At 39.6% G+C, this 20167-nt stretch overlaps 2 protein-coding genes across 3 annotated transcripts in view; one reads left to right on the top strand and one right to left on the bottom strand.

Annotated features, from left to right (window-relative positions):
* Window positions 1-3212: 3212 nt before the first annotated feature.
* On the top strand, window positions 3213-8727 carry hyi (hydroxypyruvate isomerase). Its single transcript, XM_010864347.4, has 8 exons — window positions 3213-3653; window positions 3883-3994; window positions 4556-4670; window positions 4892-4970; window positions 5221-5270; window positions 7821-7890; window positions 8069-8203; window positions 8476-8727. The coding sequence occupies exons 1-8, from the start codon at window positions 3455-3457 to the stop codon at window positions 8532-8534; spliced, it is 819 nt and encodes a 272-aa protein (XP_010862649.1). The 5' UTR covers window positions 3213-3454; the 3' UTR covers window positions 8535-8727.
* A 97-nt stretch (window positions 8728-8824) lies between these two features.
* szt2 (SZT2 subunit of KICSTOR complex) overlaps window positions 8825-20167 on the bottom strand; it is an 83331-nt gene continuing 71988 nt past the window's right edge. For both annotated transcript variants that reach the window (XM_034293918.1, XM_020049067.3), the window contains 3 exons: window positions 12327-12437; window positions 10638-10706; window positions 8825-10506 (listed from right to left, as the gene is read on the bottom strand). In XM_034293918.1, the coding sequence (XP_034149809.1) occupies window positions 10363-10506; window positions 10638-10706; window positions 12327-12437 (324 nt within the window). In that variant the 3' untranslated portion in view covers window positions 8825-10362. The remainder of the gene's footprint in view (window positions 10507-10637; window positions 10707-12326; window positions 12438-20167) is intronic.

The following is a 20167-nucleotide window of genomic DNA, read 5'->3' as shown; positions in this document are numbered from 1 at the left end:
AATAATGGAAAAAAACGGGTTTACGCTTTTCTCTACTTCCCCAAAAAGCAAAGGATAGCAAAAGAAGAGATCTGTGGCTTCAGGCCATCCGCAGAGAGGGTGAAAATGGTCAACTATGGGACCCGTCTAGTCAACACGTTTATGTCTGAGGCAAACACTTCAGCACAGGTTAGTTAATGATACTAGAGTCCAGGGGCGATTCTAGGGTCAGAGCTTTAGGGGTGCTGAGCACCCAATGAGCCCCACTGCCACCAACCACCCTCTTTTCAAACAAAAACTAAAAATATGTCTATTGAAAAATAACTTTATCATTTTGTATCAACATTCATCAGATTGGTTAGATTAGATTCAACTTTATTGTCATTAAACAAAGTAACAGGTACTTGGACAACAAAATGTAATTCATCTTCTGTAAATTATTTACAAATGGCCATCTCTAACATATCTGGTTGCACGCCTGTCTGAACTTTCATAAACCAATATAAGTCATAAATAAATAATAATAAAACAAGGTTCACATCAAGAACAAAAAAAAAGAAGGTAAAACATATAGTCCAACAACAAAGACACGCGTATGCACTACACAGGTACGCAGTTCATTTGTCGCGCTGCTGTTTTTTTTTTTCACGCTCTAGCAGTTAATAAACAGAACTGCATGCGTCTTGCGGAAGAACATTGTAACCGGCGCTACTTCTCCCCGTTTATGACTATGGACGAGTCACCAAGGTCCTGTGATACTCCACAGTGTGACCCGCTGGACTAAAATAGTCCGAAAATAAACACATTATAGGTGTACCGTGATTCAGGATACTGACTCCAGTACTCACCGATTTGATTTCGGAATCGGAACAACTCTAGGTAAAAGGAATAAGTGTGAGACACAGCTTTGGAGCAACTTAGTTGATTCACAACACATACATAACGGGTTCGCGTGCTGAGCGATGCAGGTACAGAGAAGTAGAAGAGAAGAGGATGACACCATTTGCTAAGCGGGGATGTTTTAATTTTCATCCTTAACACATACATTTTAAAACACAAACTACGGAGTATGTTTTGGACATTATTTAGCCTTGTCAAAGACGAACAAAAATATTAGAATAACAAAATTTCCTACTCCACGTTTTAGGGGTGCTGAGCCCATGCTAGAGTCAACAGTTATAATTTTAAAAGTTTAAGAAGTGAATGTAGATGCTGCATTGAAAAGGCAGTACATAGAACATTCTAAAAATGCACTTCCCTGAAGTGATTTAATGTCATGATAATAGTAATACTAATCCCAATTCAAAGTGTGTCTAAATGCAGCATTAATGCCATGATAAGAAAATTATAGGGAATTGAATCTTCAAAAATGTAATTAATCAAAATATGTAATTGTTCCTTGCAAATTATTGTAGCAATACACATCATTTATTTGTGAGATATGATTAATTGTATAGTCCATTATTTGGTGTGACGCATCGATAATCGTTACATTCTTGCATGTGTATGTGAACTATATCTGACGGGTGATGATAGAATGTTGTAGCCTGACTTTTAGTTGCAGGGTGCTAGCTTGTTAGCTTGCTAAACATGTTTGTGATTTAGTTTACAGTAACGTTACATCGGACATACTACCAAAACAGCAAAATAAAGTGACAGATGTCATAAATACATTACCTGTATATTCAATAAGATAGTTGTATATATCGGGATATGACACCTCCAGCGACTGGGTTGGGTCGTTCGTCCACTTTGATGGAGGCAGACTGAATGGACACTCAACCCCTATTTCTTGTGTTTTCTCTATATTACATGAAATAATTGTTTTCCTGACTGGCCATAGTGTTTGTGCTCCTAATAGCTAAAAAGCAATATCGTTTTCTTATTCTGTAAGATTTATTGGCAAAGACGTCAGATTTTCTATTCACCGCCAGTCAAATTAAATGGTGTGTTTTCCCCAAAAAAGGGGCGGGAGCATGGCGCGAAGGCAAAGTACCCGGATGGGTTGCTCTCATCCATTCATGACAATTGCTGCAATATAATTACGGACGTGAATCAAAATAACATATTTAAACGAAATTCAAACAATAACAAAGTATTCCTTTTTTATTCCAACTTTTATTATCGTCATGCTGGCGACGTTAGAGATTCGGCTGAAGCATTAGGACTTCCGGTTTTCGATTTTGTCTTCAAAATAAACGTCTTTGGTAAAACGCGATTTGTTTGACATGAAATTAAGCTTTGAATAGTTTATATTGAAAAAATGTATGTTCAAATAAAATAAAAAATACACTTTAAATAATACTTTACATAAGATAGTGAAAAGTATGTGTTGGAGCACATTGAGAAATGGTCTGAGATTTATTCGGTTATTGCAGAGAACATAATTCATATTTTTTAAATTAGAAATCTTTATGCTAGTTTGATGGTGCTCATTCGTTTTAAACGGCGTTTAGAATAGTTCTTGCTGCAAGAGAGCATATGTAAATTTAATAGTGACTTGCATTGTGGAAGTGATGTGGGCGAAGTAAAAAACCAGCAACACTTGCAATAACATAGTGTATCATGTTTTTCCAGCATAATTTGTGACACTATACACTGTGCTGAGTATGTCCTACCATGTAGAACAGTTTTTGCTGTATGAAGCAGTATGTATGCCATGCCAAGTGTTTTACAGTTAGCAACTTTAAAACACTTAGCTGAGGAGGGATTGGAACATAGTGTTTGGAGGATGTAGGCCTAGCACACAGTTCCCCATGATTTTACATTATATTTTGATTCCAAATATCTACTGAGTATTTCCAACAAATTCATTTGCTGTATTTGCAATATGAGCATTGTGTTTTCCTAATTCAGGGATTTGCATAAACCACAATTTTGACCTTGGATGTTTTAAAACCTTTTATGTCTTTTGAATGTCTCTAGAAACTTTTATGTCTCTTGAATATGAAAAATTATTAATTATTGTTAATCATATTTCAATAAAATTTATTTTACAAAGCCCTTTTTACGCAGTTATAAGCAGTTCTCACTGAGTGCTTTTACAGATACCCTGTCGGAAACCCTAACCACGATATTATGCACAGTGGCTAGGAAACAGTTTTTACTAGCTCCGAACTCAGGAAGACATTTTTAGAAATGAATATTGTCTATAACAGGTTGATACCTTTCTAATACGTTGGCCACTTTTATTTTGAAACATTCAAATTTTCTGTCTCCCACAAGTGCGTTTATAATGTTGCTCACAAGATAGATGGAACTTTACCAGGTAGCTAACCAGAGCTAGCTTCCCAGCAGCGTTGCTTTTTGGTTATATCAATATTTGACCTCACATGAGAATCAACATCAGCTGATAGCTGAGCCTGTTGTTCTGTGGATTTTTAACCATAGTTTATTCTTTACAGTGCTTGTTACATCAAACGTATGCTATAGAAAACTTTGCTTGTTAACTTACCCTTGCAACAAATCAAGACAAATGCCTGCTTTAAAATTCTGCGCGAACATTACATGGTTGTTTACGGATTTGCCAGAGATTTCGCAAAGAATATACGCTGCTGCCTCGGCCGGGTTTCAGGCTGTGGAGGCGGCATGGCTGTATGACTCTGATTTACAGGAGTTGCAAAGAGTGAAAAATGCTACTGGAGTTGAAGTGGTGTTGATTAACACACCCCTTGGTAAGACAGAGGTTACTGCTTGTTTAGCTAGTCAGCTATGTGTTGATTCAGTTTTGACATTTGCTTAGATAACTGTAGCTGTATACATGTAGGCTTCCTTCATACAAAATCAATGCATTGATTGGAAGCAAACTCAACCAAGCTATGAAAATATATGCCTCCAATTGATCCACAACAATGTGCCCCTATTTCATAACATTGTGAGTTGACATGACTGGGTTTTCTTTAGGAGATGCAAAAGCAGGGGAGCTTGGTCTGGGTGCTGTCCCAGGGAGAGAAAAGGACTTCAGAAAGGGTCTGGATCTGGCTATTCAGTATGCTAAGGCTCTGGACTGCAGGAGGTGCGTTAAGAGTATCACATGAGGCTAACCTACACATAGTTTATCTATACAAAACATCATAAATCCGCTCCCCCCAACACACACACACACACACAAATATGGTCTAATTATTAGTTTGTTCCGGTCCCCTGAGAAAAATTGGACCATAGTGGATCCCCTGACAAAAGAATGTGTAGTTTTCAAAACAAATGACGTGGAGGTCTACACGTTTTACCATGACCTAGTCATGTTCATGAGTAAAAAAAAAATAGCATTGGGGAGCCCTGGAGGTCAGGGCCAGGGGCACATGCCCTATGTGCCTAGTCAGTAATTTGGGGATGATTACCACAGTGTTGAGGTTAGACTGTCTTTGCTGTCTAAAACATTTTAGCTGGTGTGGGGTGTCAAGGACTAACCTGACAGTCTGAAAACTGCCAACGCTTTTCAAATTCTGACTCCGTTTTGGGGCCACCAATTGGGGTCCTCTACATGCAGAATTATCTGTTCTCAGGTTTAGGTGTTTCTCAGGGGTATTCATACGTTAATAGTATAATAGTCTCAGTAGTCTCAATTTATATTCAGGATCCACTTGATGGCAGGGAGGGTGCCTGTTGGGGCGGACCGAGCTACAGTTGCCATGGAAATGGAGGACAGCTTCATAAAGAACCTGAAACATGCTGCAGATGTCCTTACAAAGGTTAATCTCTATTGAAAGTGCTGTTTCATCCGAGACTACTTCTGTGTAGAGCCAGTTTTGCAGACACATTAAGCCTAGTCCTGGATTTAAAAAAATCAAGAACAGTGGAAAATTAAACATTCAGTTCAATTTGTTTAAGCCGAGAATGAGTTTCATCTGTGTCCACAAAACCGATCTTACTGTTTGTAGGAGTCAACATTTTTTGTGCTGTTGTCTCCCAGGAGGGAATCACTGGACTGATCGAACCTATCAACACTAGGATATCAGACCCAAGATATTTCCTGGACAGTCCACATCAGGGTAAATCTCTGTCAAATTGTACTGCTAGAGAAGCTATTACATGGCAAGATAGACTGGAAAACCAAATGTAATAAAATCATATTGAAACCTGTTATTGTATATAGTATTAAGCCTTCTAAAGACAATCTGTCAAAATTAGGACTTTCACAATATTAGGTTAGAGTGTACCTGAACATTCACAATATGAGAGACATTTTATTATTGCATACATTACAATTCTATTGCTAATTCCTAACATTTTTCACCCTAGCGGCTGCTATCCTGAAGAAGGTTGACCACCCAAATATCAAAATGCAGTTGGTGAGTACTAAATTGGTCAATTTATCTTGTTGATTAACAGTGCCATTAATGCTGAGATCTGTATTAGGAGAAAATGCAGCACTGTCTGTCACTAGCTAATTTATTGCTTCATTTCTTAAGAGTGCCAGTGTTGCTGTGTGGAAAATATTCAAATGACAGTTTGCTGTTTTGGCGTGTTCGATGATGTCTGTTAGTTGTTTGAACTAATATTTGTTGTACTATGGCAAACAGTTGTGACAGTTCTACCACTATGGAATAAACTTCGATAGTAATACTAGCTTTTGCTCCTGTTTTGAAGACTACTGCCAACAGATCCTAGCCTGGTCCAGGATCAATACATGTTCTTGTCCATTGCTCATCGTTTCATACTACAATGAGGTATCCAGAGAAGCTGGATCTACTTGAGCTTCAACAAATATACAGTGGATTTAAAGACTACACACCCCTGTTAAAATGCCAGGTTCTTGTGATGTAAAAGAATGAGACTAAGATATCATGTCAGAACATTTTCCTCCTTTAATGTGACCTATCACGTGAACAATTCAATTGAAAAACCAACAGGAATCTTTGAGGGGGAAAAACAAAAAACTCACAATAACCTGGTTGCATAAGTGTGCACACCCTTAAACTAATACTTTGTTGAAGCACCTTTAGATTTTATTACAGCACTCAGTCTTATTGGGTAAGAGTCTATTAGCATGGCACATCTTGGCGTGGCAATATTTGCCCACTGTTCTTTGCAAAAGCGCTCCAAATCTGTCATAATACGAGGACATCTCCTGTGCACAGCACACTTCAGATCACCCCACAGATTTTCAATTGGATTCAGGTCTGGGCTCTGGCTGGGCCATTCCAAAACGTTAATCTTCTTCTGGTGAAGCCATGCTTTTGTGGATTTGGATGTGTGCTTTTGGTTGTTGTCATGCTGAAAGGTGAACTTCCTCTTTAGCTTTCTAACGGACGCCTGAAGGTTTTGTGCCAAAATTGCCTTGTATTTGGAACTGTTCATAATTCCCTCCACCCTGACTAAGGGCCCGTTTCTAGCTGAAGAAAAACAGCTTCACTGTGGGTGTGGTGTTCTTTGGGTGATGTGCAGTGTTGTTTATGCGCCAAACATACCTTTTGGAATTATGGCCAAAAAGTTCAACCTTGGTTTCATCAGACCATAACACATTTTTCATGTGCTTTTGGGAGACTTGAAGTTTGTTTATGTAAACTTTAGCCGGGCTTGGATGTTTTTCTTTGTAAGAAAAGGCTTCCGTCTTGCCACCCTACCCCATAGCCCATTCATATGTAGAATACGGGAGATTTTTGTCACATGTAGCACACAACCAGTACTTGCCAGAAATTCCTGCAGTTCCTTTAATCTTGACCCCCATTTATAAGAGGGTGTGCACACTTATGCAACCAGGTTATTGTAAGGTTTTCATTTTTCCCCCTCGAAGATTTCAGTTTGTTTTTCAATTGAATTGTTCACATTATAGGTCACATTAAAAGTGGAAAAAGTTCTGACATGATTTATCTTTGTCTCATTCTTTTACATCACAAAAACCTGGCATTTTAACAGGGGTGTGTAGACTTTTTATATCCACTGTAGTTAGCATCAGTTAGCCGAAGTTAACAATTTTGGATTTATCAGTATTAGGAGGGTAGATTATGCTTTCATGTCTGTCATTAGCTCATTCTGACTTGTAAATGTGTGTTGCATGTGGCTATTCCACCACCAAATATCAGTCCAAGTCTGTGCCACAGACCTTTGGCAAAATCATCATGAAAGAAGTTATTTTGCAAACTCAGCCAGCAATGCTGTAATATAGGCTCTAAGAAATTCCATCTTTCCTTTATTATATCATTAATGCTGTCTCTAATGTGCATATCATTGCACAAGCACCTTTTTCCATACTCCGATAAAATAATTTTATCAAGTCATTCATATTTTTTCTGTGCTTGAACTTTCAAATGCATCATGGCATTAGAGAAGTATAATTTGACAGATATTGTATTTTATTTACAAACAAAACATTTCATTAGTTAATTCTGTTGTTTTAGGTTTAACCTGCTCTGGGGAAGGTAAAACCTAAAACAAAACAAAAATATTTTGAAAGATTTGTCACCATATTGTTGCCATATAAATGTACTATCATATGGCCAGGTGTTCCCAGTTGCCAGCTCAGGGGTTGACCAAAGTTACCTACTAACTCCTCAAACCTGAATGATTGTTTACCATAAGAGTTGGTGTAATAGCACAACCAACCAGCCTGGAACAAAGGTTTGGAACTATTGGATGATTGATGCACATTGAGTAATTATTGAGTATGTTGTTAACTTAGGAAATCCAATTTACAGCTGAAAGACACAACCACAATAAAAAAAAAAAGTGTTCCACTAGACATTACTTCTTTTTAAAGGGTTGTCTCTTGGGAAAACCTATACTAGTTTTTATTTAATAACCTGAGAATAACTTAGTTTGTATTGTGGAGCATGTTCTTCAAATCCCTGTAAATATTGTGTAAACTGACAAGCCATGTTGTGTCCTTTTATGGGCTGCAGGACATCTTTCACTGGCAGATAATGGATGGCAACTTGACACAGAACATTCAGAAATATTTCCCTCTCATCGGTAAGTGTTGTTGTTTTTGGCACTAGTTTAGATGGCAAGTTACACAAACATAATGTATAAGCAGTTTAAGCACACCAGATGTGGTTCAGAACGTCCACGCATCCTTGAAAATCTATAATAGTAAGTGTCATTATTGTAGTGGTTTTTAAAGGTCTAAATAATTTTCTCTCTTTGACAGGTCACATCCAGATAGCTCAGGTGCCCAACAGGAATGAGCCAGACAGTGCAGGAGAGCTAAACTTCCCATACCTCCTCAGGCTACTGGAGGAGTTGGGTTACATGGGGTACATCGGGTGCGAATACAAACCTCTAGGTGAGAGCAGCTTGCGTTCCCAATGGCACAATATTTCTTATACTATGTAGTATACTACCTTTGAGAAGGGCCCTTCCATTAATGCGTTTAATAGTTTTACCTTATGTTACTACTGGACTACTCTAATTTAGTTACAGCATAGTGGAGTTGGGTTAATAACCAGGTTCCTCAAATCAATAATGCTACTAAATATATTAGAGTGCATAAGTACAATAATAACACCGCTACATTATGTACTGTAATATAATGAACTCTATCAAATTGAATTTCAGGCTCTACAAATGAAGGGCTGGGTTGGGTGCACAATTACTGGAAGAGCAGCAACAAGTGACAACGCAAGAATTTGTAAAATAGGCCAAATCATAAATAACCATGTGAACGTGTAACGTTTGACTGGCACGCCGCTTTGTTGATGTATTGATGACAAATGTGCGCCGAGCGGCAGGAGTACAACTGGTTCCTTTGTTAGCGATGTCTTTTGATTTCACTATTGTACAGTATAAAGTCCAACTGTCTTGTCCCAGTCTCTGTTGAATTTCCTCTCATTCCCTAACATCACACAATTGCCCTGGCCTTGATAATGTACTGCCATGTTCATCTGTCAAGATACTGTTAAAACACTTGAATACCAAGGTTTATTGTAGCATGGCATACATACAAATCTATCTGTATATACATAATGTACATATACAAGTTTCAGAAAGTTTCACCCAGATTATATTACAGTTTACAGCTGGCCTACATGTTAACATCTCGCAGTATTCATTATCCAGTGTTCTCACCTTCATAACAAACATCTCAAAAGACACTATTTGCCTCACTCAGAAATACATTATTACAATTCAAATCTGCATTTAGGAACTTAATGATCATGAAGTATTTTGGTTTCCTGGTACTGTGCAAACTTATTAAGGCCATTTTAATGTATTGCCATAGTATGTCTGAAGGGATGTGTAGCTATGATAGTACACTGTTTTACACACTCAATCCAAGATCTTGTGGACCTTGAACCCTGTAAAGAAATGTATCTAGTCAGGTCCAAATGCATTCTCCAGACATCCCACTTGTGAGATTGATGCAGTAACACTAATACCAACGCTCCGGTAGCACTGTTAAAACAAAAGGAAACAAAGGCACTGACTTCTACAATGAAGAAATGGCAGTAGAGCAAATTGGGTAGCAGGTTTGACACTTATTGGATATAACAGGAAGACTGAAATCAATTACCCAATATTGCAGACTGAAATGGCAGCAATCTTTGCAGAAGCTTCAAGACGGGACTCAATGGATTGTGTTGTGGCTTCGCAAGGCACCATATCCGAGAGATATCACTTCATCCATGTTAATTATGATTTCATCCCCTGTAATTCATGAGAATGCTTTCGAAGTTGCACACTAATGATGTGGTAACAGTCCTATTCACAGTTGGTTAAAGAGCACGATCCACTCCGTTAGATGCACGTGTAGGGTGGATGATCTCTTATATGTAGTAAACATGGCATTTCATGTGGTTGTATGGCTAAAGATCAAACAAGCCTGAAAGTCTCAACCCATTTTGTCTTACCAAACAACCAATAACCTTCAAAAGTCAATCAGGAAGGTGCCCAGGAAGTTGGCTTTTAAATGAACAATTAATATCTTACCCTGCTCCGTCTCATTAGCTGCACTGTTTAGTACAGAAAGTGACTCTTCTTTATCAGTTGGATTCTGTCACTATGAGGTAGTGTTCATCTGAGCCGCATAGTGTTTGTGAAGTGACCTCTGTGAGGCCCAATGCCCACAGTAGAGGGCAAGTCAACACAACATTATTGGCAATGAGCTCCACCAATGCCTGTCTCTGGTTCATCTTGAATTCAGTGTGGAGAGGAATCCTTCAAGTAAAAACATTTTTCAGTCACTAAGGGGGCACATACACAGTCGTGAACCCTTGTGTGCAATAGTGTGTAAGGTTCCCCCAGAATAGAATTCCTTCAATGGCAGAATTAGTAAACGACTAACGACTCATCTGTGAACTCATTCACTCCATCACATTCAACGATAATATTGTTATCTGAAGTCCCACAAGCCAACTGTATAAATTAAGCTGCATGTCTGGAACTACACCTCCCAGCGGCTTTGGTTTCTCTGAAGCCTGCCCAGCCCTGATTCGCTGTCCATGGCTACAGCAGGCCAGTCCACAGGTTGTAACAGGCAGTGTTGATGACAGACTCCAGGTGATGGTACATTGACACTAGCTGGGGTGGGGGGCTGTTGCTAGGCTGCGGTTGGGATGGCAACGGCTCCCTAAATACCACCTTGAGGCTCTGGAAGGGAGTGGGGGTGGGGGGCAATAAAGGTAGATTGAAAACAGCTAATAAGCAAGTCATATAGAGTATTGGTGAAGGTATCATAGAAAGGGATGTTAAGACAGAGAGCAGGCTACACAAAGACTCACTGTTTTTCCTGCTTGAGAGTCAAGAAAGACCAGAACAAAACAGTCAGTGAATTTCTGGTTGAGCACAGCCTGAAAAAGAGAAGAGAATTGCAAGATAATTGTTTATATCAAGCTATAATTAGTGGGCCGGCTTGAAAAGCTGCCACAGTTTAATTCTTCAACATTATTAGTATTGTTTAACACTTCACACAGCTTTAACGCGGTTCACAACTCCAATATAATGTACTCTTACTACTCCTCCTACCACACCAATAAAGCTGATCCTAGTACTACTGCATATGAATACTTCATATTACTCCAGTACATATAGTACTCCTACTCTTATACGTACACTGTGTTCCTACTACCCCCAATTCTCCTTACTGCTTCTTGTCCTCCACCTGCTAATCCTATTACACCGCCTACTACATGCCAAAAAATATATAACACTTATAACACTTCTAAGAAATGTTTTTCAAGGCAGCCCCACAATTTTCCTTGGAAAATTACCATTTAATTATTAACAGATAATGCCACTCCCCTCCTCCCTATTTGCCACAGTCTAACTTTGAACAAAAATAGATGACTGAGTACAGTTAATACATGGGACTAGTGTTTCAGCTGTTCATGGTCTTTTCCCCTAATTGCATGTGACTGTGTGTTTGCTTGGGAAGGCAGAGAGGTGTACTTAATGTCACCAACTATAGTACTATGAGAGGGTATATAGAGGGCTGTTCTTTTGATCTCAGCTCTCTAAATTACCAAATGAAGAAGTGACTAACCTCCTGAAAGGAGGTGACAATTACTTCCCCCAAGACTCCTGTAATACCTCGTGAGAGAAGCCACGCTTCACATTTGTATACAACACCAAAACCCTTCTTCCAAACCGCAGAGGTCTAACAAATTTACATTTTTGAAAAGACAAATGTTTTCCTCCCTTCTGCACGTTTAATACCTATTTTCCCTCGGTTACAAAAGTCAGAAGCTTGAGAGACACAGCGGTGTTTAATTTAGACGTTCAAGGTGAATCACCCCCAAAATCCATTGAAAACAACCAGGGGATAGGAAGAGGAAGGACGGGATTAATTCACGGATATTACACCAACACAGTATTACAGGATCTGACTTCAATGCATATAAACAAGTCCAATGACTGAGCTACGGGAACTACGGCAGAGCCACACATTAACAATGTCTGAAACTCAAGGAAGTGGTTTTGATGTTGTTGCATTTAGTTTCCAGATACGGTTTGGCTTTATGCAAATGCACTTAAGTTGCGGAGCTGAGAACAGGGGATCATTCATTTGCTCAATGTGTCTTTTAATAAGTTCCCTGTTTTTCCACATTATAGTATGGGTCACATTGTATCAGCTGGAGGTATAGTAAATGGTCCTATACCTCCAGCTGATAACAAAAACTTTAAACCTTAAGTTACTGGACAAGGCACATCAGACCTTTCTCTGATAGGAGAGAAAGGAGTTGATTTGTTTTATATTCCATTTTATGTTCCCTTTTGTCATGGCATACTTCATTGTGGTTGTTTTCACTTTGTCATTATGGGGTATTGTATATATACTGATGGACAAACATTCAATTATGAATAAAATCTATAATACAACAAAATATGGAAAAATTAAGGGATTGAATACTTTCTCAAGCCACAATGTGTAATATATTTTCCTCAGACCAAACAACGGACTGTGTTCTTACCAGATACTGAATGCCACCGTCATCAAAGTGGCGGCAGCTCTGAGGAAAGCGTGTGAGCAGCACTTTGATCAGACTCTGGTACCAGCTGGGACTCATGGTCAGGAAACAATCCTGTTGGAACGAGAACAGAGAGGACACAACGTTCAAACATATATACCATGCTGAATGCTGCCTCAGTTTTACTGTGCAACATTTCACCATGATTGTCCTCCCGCTTCTGACCTGGAGACAAACAAAGGCTTGACCAGCTATTAACCAGCTACATGACAACTACTGGTCCAAATGGAGGAACAGTCAGCATGTACCATGACATGAGTCTTCAGGATTAAGTTAAGTAACAGTCTTTCAAAGTCTTCAAGATATTCCATTCCAAACATAACAAAAAGCCCAAATAAATACACTTCCAATTAATACTTTGGCTTTGAATCTAAAATGTCTAAAACTTTGCCTGGCTGGGATTCATCAGTGATTGGCTGGCATATATCTATGAATAGCAGCAGAAGATGGCAGAGTGGAGATTGGGTAGGGAATACGAGGCGGGGGGTGAGCTGTAGGCAGCGTTCCAACGGCGACCCCTGCAATGCTGCCGACATGACTAGTTCTCACAGTCCATACTTCACTAAACTCTTCAACTGTGTTCAGCTCACTGGCTGTGAAGTTTCCATTCCTGCTTTTTCTTTAACACAGACGTATAAATAGGATGTTTGGGTTTTTAATTAGGACTTGTCTGTTGATAATTACTGAGGTCCCTGTGGGAAAGACACAGCTAGTTTGAAGAACACAGCGTTGATTAAGACATGTATAACTCTCTTTGAAGATGGCAGCTCTCTCCAATACTGAAACTATACCAGAACCACTATACGAAATTGAAGAACACATCTTTCATTAAGGCACCACACGGCATATACACGCAACTGTCTTTGAAAAGGGCAGCTCTCTCAATTACGCAGGGAAGGACAATTTGTGTGCCTCCTCTCAAACATTCAAATCATAAGTGGCCATTATTTGTCCAGTTTGTCTGTTAAAATCAATTTGCAGGCCAGTATTATTGTAGTTTTAAGAAAATAAATTAGTCCATAATAATTTTTACATACTTCCAATATAGTTTTATATGCTCAAGAGTTATCCGTTTCTTATTTTTACTCCTTCCATGTCGTAGGTTTAATAGTCATAGTGGTGAATGGGACAGTGGGTACGGAACGTATTCAGAACCCTTTACATTTTTCACTCTTTGTTTCATTGCAGCCATTTGCTAAAATCAAAAAAGTTCATTTTATTTCTCATTAATGTACACTCAGCACCCCATCTTGACAGAAAAAAACAGAAATGTAGAATTTCTTGCAAATTTATTAAAAAAGAAAAACTGAAATATCACATGGTCATAAGTATTCAGACCCTTTGCTGTGACACTCATATTTAACTCACATGCTGTCCATTTCTTCTGATCCTCCTTGAGATGGTTTAACTCCTTCATTCACTCCTTCATTGGAGTCCTGCTGTGTTTAATTAAACTGATTGGACTTGATGAGGAAAGGCACACACCGGTCTATATAAGACCTTACAGCTCACAGTGCATGTCAGAGCAAATGAGAATCATGAGGTCGAAGGAACTGCCCAAGGAGCTCAGAGACAGAATTGTGGCAAGGCACAGATCTGGCCAAGGTTACAAAAGAATTTCTGCAGCACTCAAGGTTCCTAAGAGCACAATGGAAGAATGGAAGAAGTTTGGGACGACCAGAACTCTTCCTAGACCTGGCCGTCCTGCCAAACTGACCAATCGTGGGAGAAGAGCCTTGGTGAGAGAGGTAAAGAAGGACCCAAAGATCACTGTGGCTGAGCTCCAGAGATGCAGTAGGGAGATGGGTGAAAGTTCCGCAAAGTCAACTATCACTGCAGCCCTCCACCAGTTGGGGCTTTATGGCAGAGTGGCCCGACGGAAGCCTCTCCTCAGTGCAAGACATATGAAAGCCCACATAGAGTTTGCCAAAAAATACATGAAGGACTATGAGAAATAAGATTCTCTGGTCTGATGAGACCAAGATTGAACTTTTTGGCGTTAATTCTAAGTGGTATGTGTGGAGAAAACCAGGCACTGCTCATCACCTGCCCAATACAATCCCAACAGTGAAACATGGTGGTGGCAGCATCATGCTATAGGGGTGTTTTTCAGCTGCAGGGACAGGACGACTGGTTGCAATTGAAGGAAAGATGAATGCGGCCAAGTACAGAGATATCCTGGAAGAAAACCTCATCCAGAGTGCTCAGGACCTCAGACTGGGCCGAAGGTTCACCTTCCAACAAGACAATGACCCTAAGCACACAGCTAAAATAACAAAGGAGTGGCTTCAGAACAACTCTGTGACTATTCTTGACTGGCCCAGCCAGAGCCCTGACCTAAACCCAATTGAGCATCTCTGGAGAGACCTGAAAATGGCTGTCCACCAACGTTCACCATCCAACCTGACGGAACTAGAGAGGATCTGCAAGGAAGAATGGCAAAGTATCCCCAAATCCAGGTGTGAAAAACTTGTTGCATCATTCCCAAGAAGACGCATGGCTGTACTAGCTCAAAAGGGTGCTTCTACTCAATACTGAGCAAAGGGTCTGAATACTTATGACCATGTGATATTTCAGTTTTTATTTTTTACCAAATTTTAAAACATTTCTACATTTCAGTTTATTTCTGTCAAAATGGGGTGCTGGGTGTACATTAATGAGAAATAAAATGAACTTTTTTGATTTTAGTAAATGGCTACAATGAAACAAAGTGTGAAACATTTTAAGGGGTCTGAATAATTTCCGTACCCACTGTATATTAGATAAATCTGAAAAAAAGCTTGCTACAGTGCCAAAATAATTTTGTGGGACACTCATATGTTGTTCCATTATTCATTTTTAATTAAGCTCTTTCTAAAGCCACACCTATTCCTGGGGTCAATAGAAAAAAAAAAACATGAAAAGTAACCCAATGATATATCATTGACAAATTCTAGAAAGGGTTTATTCCAAATGTTGCAAAAGATTCCGCATTACTGCTAGGTCTTAGTTGTAACTTTGACAGGTATTTATGAAGATTATCATTTATTTAATGTGATTAGTGAAACATTCTCATTTGTCCCTCATTTTAAAACCATTTGGTGAACAGAACTCATTTGAATGTGGTTTCCTTTTTTCAAAAGAAACCGTGAACATATAATTTTCAAAGTACCAGTATGAGAGACGATTCTACTTTTTAGAAATGTTCTGGTGTTTTACTGAAGAACACTGTGGGTTAAGTGTAACATGTCAACCTTGTTACTTATAGATAGACAAGCTCGGGAATGTTTCATCAATTCACTTCTTATATGACCGTTGCATTAAAGGGAATTCACAAAGAGATTTATGGCTGTTTCAAGATGAGGCTTCAACCTCATGGTAGATTTCATTCTTTTTCCATTTCATCTGTTAAGAGACATCCTTTAAATGAAATTAGTCACTAGCAAAGGGTATCATCATACACACTCAAAATTCCATATGCAGTTTAATTTGGTTTAAAATCTAATTTGAGCCTAGGGATTTTCTTGATTTGCATATCAAATGTAGGCAGAGCAGACCTCTGGGAGCTGATAGCTATCCCTGCGGTGTGAGCAGCACATAGGGTGAATCCCAAAATGCACCCTTTACCTATAGAATGTGCTAAGTTTGACCAGTCTTATTGGCCTCGGTGGACAGTAGTACACTTTATCTGGAACAGGGTCCCATTTGGACTACATCCAATGTGAGCAGCATGCAGACTTCTGACATACCCAGAGTGGGAAGGAGGTTATAAAACCCTGTTCCCAAAACAGTTGGGACGCTGCATAAAATGCAAATAAAACCAGAATGCAATGATGTGCAAATAATTTATCCCTATTTTTTATTGAAAATGTTTCAAAAAAGTTGGGACAGGGGCATGTTTACCACTCTGTTGCATCACCTCTACTTTTAACAATACTTGTTTGGGAACTGAAGAGACCAATTGCTGTTTTGAAATGTTTTCCCTTTCTTGCTTGATGAAGGATTTCAGCTGCTCAACAGATCGGGCTCTCCTTTGTCGTATTTTTCATTTCATAATGTGCCTAATATTTTCAATAGATGACAGGTTTGGACTGCAAACAGGCCAGTTTAGCCCCCAAACTCTTTTACTATGGAGCCAAAATGTTGTAACACAGGCAGAATGTGGTTTGGCATTGTCTTCCCTGAAAAGATGTCACCTGGATGGTAGCATATGTTGCTCCAAAACCTATATATATTGTTCAGCATTAATGGTGCTTTCCCAAATATGCAAATCATCCATGCCATTTCACTAATGCACCCCCATACCATCACAGATGCTGGCTTTTGAACTGTGCTGATAACAAGCCAGATGGTCCCTCTCCTCTTTAGTCCGGAGGACGCGGTGCCCATAATTCCCAATAATAAATTCATATTTTGATTTGTCAGACCACAGGGCAGATTCAACTTTGCCTCAATCCATGTTAAATGAGCTCGGGCCCAGAGAAGGCGGCGGTGGTTCTGGATCTTGTTTATATATGGTTTCTTCTTTTAACTTGATTTGATTAGAAACAATCTACAGAACACATACACCATAATACCCATCCCCACTGTGGAGCTGCACAGCAGACTGGTGTTGCCTTGACTCATTTATGAGCTGTAAAAAGAAGCTGGAAATTAAATAATCCAAATGTAACATCCATATTCAACTTGCAGCCAGACTGAATGCAAACCCTGCCTCTCCACAGGGACTCACGGCCCGACCCGTGGCCTGCATAGCGCGACAGGTAGGGGAGAGTCAAGATGACAGAGGCTGAAGAAAAAAAAAAATGTATTCTATGTTTCCTACATATTAAATTATTCTCTCTTGTTTACATATACATTTCATGTGTAGACATGTACTTAATTTCTGTCCAAGTAGGCTATTATTAGAATGCTAATGGTTAACAGATGTTTCTGGGAAGGTGTGAATGCATTACCAAAAGATTTGCTTTTAATTGCCTGGCTTGCTTGACCCTGGAGAAAACACCACTCTGTCTTTTGAGATGGCCCCGGAACAGATTGTAATGTGTCCCTTATTGATAAGGGTCTGTACTTTCCCTTACGTTAGTTATCCAACTTTAGTTTTGCATTTCCCTCACCTCTGTATGTATCTTTGCTCTTGCAACATCTCAAATCTCCAGAGAAATCTTTCACACTTGTACTGTAACTGTAATACTCCATATATTAAATTATTTTGTTACATTAATTTGTTAACTATTTGGAATTAATATAAAAATCAAAATCCAGTTTCCACACTAATCACAGGAGAGAACTCTAACCGAACACACGCACCACTTATCAAAGCTCCTTACAGCACACAGCTCAGGCTGAACCTACAACACACGATTACAGCCCACACATGCACACTGACATCACGTCCTGCTGTGCGCGGGAATGCAACGGCAGCGTTGTCCTTGTGTGGCTGTCAGTGGAAAGCCTGCGCAGTTCTACGCCTGTCTCGCACTCTCAGCTCTGACGGGATGAACTGCAGCACGGCACTGTGGGAAGGCTGTAAGATCTGGAGGAGCTGTCGGTCAACCCGTAACCCGGGCTCCCCTAAAGGCTGTGCAATTTCTCCCCCGTTGTACGTGGGTTTGCTGATGATACAGCATAGTTCAGCCTGCTGATAGACGAAGGGGAGGAGCCCAGGTCAGCCTACAGACAGAAAAGGGGGAGGAGCCCGGGTCAGCCTACAGACAGATGAAGGGGAGGAGCCCAGGTCAGCCTACAGACAGATGAAGGGGAGGAGCCCGGGTCAGCCTTGGAGGAATTTGCTAGTGGGTGCGATGAGTCAAACCGCGCACTTAATGTACAAAAGACTGAAGAAATGCACATTGATTTTAGGAAAAAATGTAACACCTATCCCACAAACAGTCATTCAGGGTCAGGACGTAGATGTAGTGGAGGAGTATAAGTACCTGGGGTTGTGCTGGCCAGAAGCTACAGTACCGTGGAGAAAATGCACTGAAGATATTTATAAGAAAGGCCAACAAAAGCTCTATTTTTAAGGAAATTAAGCTTGTGATAATCGTGATATGTTATCCTTGTCCTGTCGTTTATGGCATGTGTTTTTACTTTTTGTATCATATGCTTGTACAGGAATGTCTGTCAGAAAAATATGCTCAGAGAAAGTTAGTTCTTCAAGCAAGGTGCAGGTGGTCAAGCAGAAAGGTCTGGAGTTCATCTATGAAAAAGAGTTCTCATTATGGCTCAGAACATACTGATGGACCCTAGAGAAGCTCTTCACCAAGAGTCTGAATAAGTCATCGCGGGACGATGTTACAGGGTACCAAGGTACAAAAAAGATGCGATAAATGCTAACATTTGTCCCAGTGGACAACACAGCTTTTGAATGTTCAAAAGCCCCAACAGTGAGGCCGGTTGGCTGGGCTACTGTAGGGAATATAGTCAGTGTTTAGTGTGTATATAGTGCAGCCAACAGAGGACTTTTTTTAATAATATTATTTGTAGTATACGAGTACGTCTGTTCATGTGCTGTGTATGCCGCAAACTAAATGTTCCTCAGGTATAAGAAAGATGTTCTCTTATACACACACAACAGCAATAGTTACACTCAAACAAATGAGTTACTCTTATACATTTGTACTCTAAATGTATTCCTTGTTAATGAGAAATACAAAATATATACATTTATTTTAATACCTTCTTTCATTTTTGTTTTAACTGACTAATTTGGCCTTTTCATGTAAAGGACCTGTAACTAAGCACTGAAAGTCACCACGTGTTTAACAAAGCATGGACACAGGCACATTGACCTCTGGGATCATGAGACTCTAGGGGTTTATAAAAGAGGGCTGCCCCCCCACCTCTTCGGACTGAGGAGGCATTAACCTGGTAAACCATCATCCACCCACCAGCCACTGGGAACATGACAGACGCATCCAACCAGCATGCTTCTTCAATGACAACACATGAAATAATATGCAGACAGTCCATGACTTCTATTATACAAAGTCAGCCAGTGAAGGCCATCTGTAAACAGCCTTTGGGTTGAACTAGTTTTCAGCTATTGTGGAAGAGAATGGGTTAACTAAATGAAATGTATCCATCTAGTAAGCACAGCTTTAATGGCAAGTCATTTAAAACGGATAGAAGAGAAACAGGAATCTCCAGGCCACCACACTGACACAGTACCCCAGAGGAAGTTAGACCAATCTAATCATGACTGGAAAGCAATCGTTGATGTTGTGATACTTGAAATTAGGCTATTGAATCCAATCCACACTGCACATGGCCAGAACCATGCAATCTCTCTGAATAGGGGCACAATCCAATCAGCCTTTTAATAATAGGTTTACATGGACTCAGTGATTAGTTCTCTTGTACACTACCGTTCAAAAACTTGGGGTCACTAAGAAATTTCCTTGTTTTTGACAGAAAGGCAATTTTTTTGTCCATTAAAAAAACATCAGATTGATGAAAAATACAGTGTAGACATTGTTGTAGACTATTTATTGTAGACTAAATGGCTGATTATTTATGGAATATGTACGTAGGTGTACAGAGGCCCATTATCAGCAACCAACAGTCCTGAATTCCAATGACACGTTGTGTTTGTAATCCAGATTTATCATTAGAAAACTCTTTTGCAATTATGTTAGCACAGCTAAAAAACTGTGCTCATTACAGAAGCAATAAAACTGTCCTTTAGACTAATTGAGTAACTGGAGAATCAGCAATTCTGGGTTGGATTACAGCCTCAAAATGGCCAGAAACAAAAAACTTACTGAAACTCAGTCTATTCTTGTTCTGAGAAATGAAGGCTA

Source organism: Esox lucius, chromosome 8, assembly GCF_011004845.1.
Source record: "Esox lucius isolate fEsoLuc1 chromosome 8, fEsoLuc1.pri, whole genome shotgun sequence".
Classification (NCBI taxonomy): Eukaryota; Metazoa; Chordata; class Actinopteri; order Esociformes; family Esocidae; genus Esox; species Esox lucius.
The sequence above is the reverse complement of the archived record's forward strand: the minus strand, read 5'-3'. Positions and strand labels throughout refer to the sequence as shown.

Coding starts and splice junctions, on each gene's coding strand:
- hyi (XM_010864347.4), top strand. CDS start 3,455: ATGCCTGCTTTAAAATTCTGCGCGAACATTACATGGTTGTTTACGGAT. Junction 4,971..5,220: donor CCTGGACAGTCCACATCAGG/GTAAATCTCTGT, acceptor TTTTCACCCTAG/CGGCTGCTATCCTGAAGAAG. Junction 7,891..8,068: donor GAAATATTTCCCTCTCATCG/GTAAGTGTTGTT, acceptor TCTCTTTGACAG/GTCACATCCAGATAGCTCAG.